Genomic DNA, 6,479 nt, shown 5'->3' on the forward strand with positions numbered 1-6,479 from the left:
AAATCCGAGTTATAACGAAGAAGTTATGACCCGTCGAAGTTTCACGATGAAACCGGTACGGCACCGGGAAGCGTAAATAGTGAATTTACGATAGATAACTTTTTAGCCTTAGCGATCTAAACGAAATTCGTAGAATATGTTAAACTAAGAACATCGATAAAAAGAAAGCCCAAATCTGACTTCGTATGAAGAAGTTATGATTTTTCGAAGTTTCGGATTAGCAGTGTACAGCCCGAAATTCGAATATTAGATCGAGCGGTTTTTAACCGACCCAACCTGAACGAGAATCGAAGATCTCGTTAAGAGTAGCGTAACGAGAAAAAGATGGGCGAAAACGGACGTCGGATGAAGAAGTTATGAGGATTTAACGGACCAATTTTCTCCCGACCTGTTAACAATATAAAATTTAAAACCGATTCAACATTAGCCGATGGAGTCTAAACGAAATTTGTAGAGTACGTTCCCGCCTTCGCGTGGATATAAAGAACGTCAAAAACGGAGCTCGTACGCGAAAGTTACGAATTTTTAAAGTTTGTACTCGATTTTACGAGATCTGATACGAAGTCGATGACGTGGCAAGATCACAGCCGTCGCTTGCGGCTCATGGTGCTCGCTTCGGATGGTGACACGTCTTTTCGCTACACCCCACGCCCGAGGCCTAGTACGCCCCGCGTACGTTCGCTTCTTATCCACTTCGAGAGTAGGCGCGTGCGAGCCAGCTGGATCCGACCTAGAAGCCTTATCCGAGGACTACGCCCCGCGTAACCTCCTTACGCCCAGCGTACTTGCGAGGCCTCGCACCTATAAAAGGGGTGCGAAGGCAGCCGATTTCTCACACCATTTCTTCAATACTTCTGTCACTACTTTGTCTCTCTAAGTGCTCTAAACCCCCCTAAGCCCTAGGTAAAACCCCTAGCACCCTAAGGAAGCCCCGAGGCTCCCGGAGTCCCGAGAAAAAGAGCCTTTCGGTTTCGAAACGCTGCTCCAAATAAAGTTCCGGTTTTCGTTAAAATCCGCTGTAAGTGAGCTACGCTTACGCAATTTTTAATATAGCTTTCAAATAATTATAGGAATGTTATTAAGTCCTTAAAATAATTATTTGGGCTATTATTATGAGTTATATTTAGTGTTATCAACGCTTATATAATAATAATAATAATAATAATAATAATAATAATAATAGTCAGACTAATTAATTTGTCACGGTTATCGTTAGACTAAACCCTAGTGGTATTGGTACTAGGTTTTCTCGAAGGAAAATTGTTTTGAGAGTATCGAAGCGCTGTCCGAGTGTTGAGTCACTACCTTTCAAGTGAGTGCATGGTCCCTTTCAGCTTACACATAGTTATGAAGTATTTTATATAAATTACGTGCTATGTGTGCATATTATCTAAATACTTGCTATCTATGCTGGATGAACGATTTTATACACATTTTAAATGATTAAACTGTATAAGTATTTTATATCTACGAAAATGTTGGGATAAGACATGGGTAGATGTAATAGATTAAATATGAGTTGGATGATAAGTTGAGAGGTGAAATAGACCGTGAGGTGAGGGTGAGAGGTGAACGATGTGAGAAGCCTTTTTCCCAAATGATGGTCCCGTCATTCAGCAGAGTATGGATGACAACCACGGACTATTCTAGACAGTCCAACGGAACACTAGTAGGCTCGCAACCTGTAGGTGTTGTGAACGACATGTTCACCAGTGTACTCTAAAAACCCATTGATATGTATTGCGAGTGGACTCTCGAAAACGATACTATCAATAAACCCCAGCAGATGCGCCTAAAGGACTCTACCGACAGAAACACCTAATAGAGAACCTCATAAACCCGGAAGTTGCGCCTAAAGGACTATTTCGGCAGATGCGCCCCATAGAGAATGTCACAATTTTGGCAGCTACGCCCTAGTGACAGAACTAGCAGTTGTGCTTGACAGATGCGTGATTTACAACCATGGAATTTGTACCTATTCCTTGGGATACTCCTTAGGAATAAATGAACGAGGAATAGCTAATCTTTAGGGAAGATCCTTAAGAATAAAGAAGATAATGGGGATGGGTAATTGGGTTGATTGTTTAATTGTTTAAACATAATAATTATATTATTGTGGGTTGAAAACTGTATGTATTCACCAAGTTTCCCAACCCGACCCACTCAGTTTATTTATATCACAGGTGTCGATATGAAGTGACATTACACTGAGAGATTAAAGAGATGTAGATCACTAGTGTAAATAAATATAAGTTCCGTTTATGCTTATGTTCCTGTATTGACAATGACATCCCAAACGTTTTAAAATGAATAAAATACGTTTCTTCAAAAATGTTTTGATAACGTATTTATCGTACTTTTCTGGGAACAAATTCCGCAACATTTTTATGAAAAGAAGTACTCTGATTTTTATAAAGCATAAACAAAATCGGTCTTTTCTGGCCGTGAATCTAAAATATAAATATTTTAATTGTTAACATTCACAATGTAAAAAAAGCTTGATCAGTTCAGATTCACATTGTGAATATGACTTGCTATTATGCACACTATGAATCTGAAAAGGTTCACAAAAAAAACCCTCAATCAGTGTAGATTCACACTATGAATCTAAACTATAAATATTTTAATTTTTAACATTCACAATGTGAAAAGCTCGATCAATTCATATTCACAATGTGAATCTGACTTACTATTATACACATTATGAATCTAAGAAGGTTCACAAACTGAATCTGAACAGGTTCATAATGTGAATCTGAACTGAAATTTTGGTTTTTTTACACGAATATGAATCTATGTTTAAAAATTACAAAAAAGCATGAATTTTGATATATTTATTAATTTTTTTCTATAAAAAAAATAGACTTTAAGTTCTCAACAAAGAAAATCTAGTGGGTTTTTTTTTAAAAAAAGTTCGTTTTTTATATATCATTATGGATCTCTTTGGAAAGAGGACAAAAAATCGTGAACAACAGGATACTCGGTTTTTTTTTTCGATAAAACACATGGGCTAAAAAAAATTTAAACGTAAAAAAGGAAGTGAGTTTTGTTATAATTTGGTGAATGTTCGTCTATTGTAAAAGTCTACAATCGTTTCTTTTGCCGTTGACCGCTTTAAATTTCAACGTTTTGAATTGATTTTTTTTTTTTATTAATAATGGGCTAATGGCGCTCTCTCTCTCTCTCTCTCTCTCTCTCTCTCTCTCTCTCTCTGTATGTGTGTGTGTGTGTGTATATATATATATATATATATATATATATATATATATATATATATATATATATATGTAGGGTTAAGTTATATTGTTCTAACTATCTATTATGTGCATGTAGGATTGATACTGGACCAATCATATTAGTTATTTTAAGAAAATAATTAATGCATATTAGATGTTAAAGATATAACGAGCATTAATTAGAACTTCAACATTTAATATGCATTGATTACTTTATTAAAATAACTAAAATGATTGGTCCAGAATCAATGCTACAAGCACACAATAAATAGTAAAAACATTTGAACCTAACTCTCTCTCTCTCTCTCTCTCTATATATATATATATATATATATATATATATATATATATATATAGTTAGGTTCATATATACACCTTATATATTATGTGAACGTATGACAGATTCTAGACCAATCGTTTGATAGAGAGATTATAGTAAAATAACGTAAACATCAATTAATTAGATTTATCTATTCCTTAAATTTAGCTATGAACACGTTACCTATTTATGGTCTTATCTTTCATCATCATCTATTTTCTCCAATATGTAAATCGATTTCGAGAAACATTAATGTTGATCTTCTCTAATTTATAAATCAATTTTAAGGAAGAGGTGATTTTTTTGATATTTGATATCATATTGGTGCGTTTTCGTTTTTAAGGAAGAGCTGTCACATTCTTCAAGAATATGTAGTATGTTGATAATTTTAAAAAAAGAATATGTGAATCTGTATATGCAATCATATTCTTCTAAAATATCATATTCTTTAAGAATATGTACAAGAATGGAGTATATAGGTTTTAAAAGATAAATACGTGATTTTGTAAATGCAATCGTATTCTTATAGAATATGTTTATAAAGATTATTTGTTATTACATTCTTAAAAAATATATATATATATATATATATATATATATATATATATATATATATATATATATATATATATATATATATAACATTAATAAAAAAAAATGGTCCCATGAAGAGGAAGAAGATGAGCAGATGTGTATTTCCTTACACTCGATCTATCTATAAATCTACACAAACACATCCATCTAATTACACATTAAATGACAAAATCACAACTCCCACATACATCCAACTCATGGCCGGCCACCCTCACATGCTACCAAATTCCAACACTACCTCCCACCCCCACCACCCCTTTATATGACACAATTTCATCAAATCAGACACAAAATCACCTTCTGCAACTGTGCTTCTAAACCCTCATTGTAGTCTCCCCTCTTCAAAAGTCTACTTGTGTTACATCATTTTCGGAAAAACTAAAGCTGTTTTGCCCTTAAACCATCATACCTATTTTATCAATCTTTAGGAAAATACGATGATGATCAGTCTATTTTTCTTAGATTTTTACCCAGATTTCTCTCTACAAATATTGTTTCATATCCCGATATTCCCAGAACACAGAGGTACCACTTTTTAGTCTGGTCGCCATCGTTCTTTCTCTCTCTTTCTCTCCCTTTGTTTCTCTCTTCCCCTTCTGATGCAGTTCACTGAAACTCTTCCAGCTCCCCCACTCCATCTCACCACTAAACCATGCCAAAACTTCACTCCTATGAACCCAAACCAAATCCATCGTACGCGACCCTGGCCGGGATTTCCAGCGCCTAATAAGGCGCTTGGAACCTTCGGGGATGCCAACTGCATGGAGCAGTTGCTTGTTCGTTGTGCTAATGCAATCGAAAGTAATGATGCTACTCTCTCTCAACAAATCTTGTGGGTTCTTAACAACATCGCGCCTTCCGATGGGGATTCCAATCAAAGACTCACATGTGGCTTCCTACGAGCCTTGATTGCTCGAGCTGCCAAAACCGGAACCTGTAAGATGCTTACAGCTGCCCTCTCGAATTCCAATATCACCATCCAAACGCATAAGTTTTCCATTATTGAGCTTGCGAGCTTTGTTGACTTGACGCCATGGCATCGGTTTGGTTTCACAGCTGCCAACGCCGCCATACTTGAAGCAGTGGAAGGATACTCGACTGTTCACATCGTCGATTTGAGTCTGACACATTGCATGCAAATCCCTACTTTGATTGACGCCATGGCTGGGAAATTAGAAGGTCCACCGGTCGTCAAGCTCACGATAGCTGGAGCCACGGAGGATGTTCCTCCGATGCTGGATCTGTCATACGATGAGCTTGGGATTAAGTTAGTAAACTTTGCTCGTTCAAGAAACATAATCTTGGATTTCAATGTAATTCCTTCGAGTTCTTCGGATGGATTCTCTTCGTTAATCGAACATCTGAAGCTTCAAAACCTAGTACATGGAAACGAGACTAACGAAGCACTCGTAATAAACTGTCACATGATGCTTCATTACATACCAGAAGAAACCCCAACAGCAACGACGTCGACGACTCCCTTTTCTTTCGAAGACGCAACCCCACGAGCTTTATTCTTGAAACAAATCCGAAGTTTGAATCCAACCCTCGTAGTTTTAGCAGATGAAGATGCAGATTTCACTTCAAATAACTTGGTTTGCAGATTAAGGTCAGCTTTTAATTACTTATGGATCCCATACGACATAGTCGACACTTTTTTACCAAAAGGAAGCAAACAACGACAGTGGTACGAGGCTGATATTGGTTGGAAGATCGAGAATGTTATAGCCCATGAAGGGTTACATAGAGTTGAGCGACTTGAGCCACGAGCAAGATGGGTTCAGAGGATGAGAAATACAGGGTTTCGAGGGGTTGGATTTGGAGAAGATATCGTAACAGAAGTGAAAGGGATGCTGGATGAACATGCGGCTGGATGGGGGTTGAAGAAGGAAGAAGATGATCTTGTTCTTACTTGGAAAGGACATAATGTGGTTTTTACAACTGCTTGGGTACCAACTTAATTTGATTTTAAAATGACTTATAATCTTCTTTAATTTCTTTTTCTTTTCATTTTGGTGAGTAGATTTAAGTGTAGTTGGTAGGTTGTCGATTCAAGAAGGTGTTGGTTACTGTTTTTAGGCTAATAATTAACATATCTAATGATCATATATCAGATATTAGTATGTCTTAATCTTCCCTTTCATGTATGTGCATGAGTAAACCAAAGGATGGAATCTCTCTTTCTTTATGTAGACATATGTTAATATTAGTATATTCTATATTAGCAGCCATATGTTAATTAACATCGGTGGTGGCGGCTGAAGGAAGACAAGAGTCGTTATCAGTTCCACTCTATTATAATTAGCATACGATCTTATATATTTATAGCA

General features: G+C 36.2%; 1 protein-coding gene across 1 annotated transcript; it reads left to right on the forward strand.

Annotated features, from left to right (window-relative positions):
* Nucleotides 1-4,351: 4,351 nt before the first annotated feature.
* Nucleotides 4,352-6,272, forward strand: LOC145093175 (scarecrow-like protein 32). Its single transcript, XM_079031247.1, has one exon. It carries the CDS (start codon nt 4,749-4,751, stop codon nt 6,108-6,110), a length of 1,362 nt encoding a protein of 453 aa, XP_078887373.1. The 5' UTR covers nt 4,352-4,748; the 3' UTR covers nt 6,111-6,272.
* Nucleotides 6,273-6,479: the final 207 nt, after the last annotated feature.

The sequence above is a fragment of the Lactuca serriola genome, chromosome 3 (assembly GCF_051521515.1).
Source record: "Lactuca serriola cultivar US96UC23 chromosome 3, Lser_US96UC23_V15, whole genome shotgun sequence".
Lineage (NCBI taxonomy): Eukaryota > Viridiplantae > Streptophyta > Magnoliopsida > Asterales > Asteraceae > Lactuca > Lactuca serriola.

Coding starts and splice junctions, on each gene's coding strand:
- LOC145093175 (XM_079031247.1), top strand. CDS start 4,749: ATGCAGTTCACTGAAACTCTTCCAGCTCCCCCACTCCATCTCACCACT.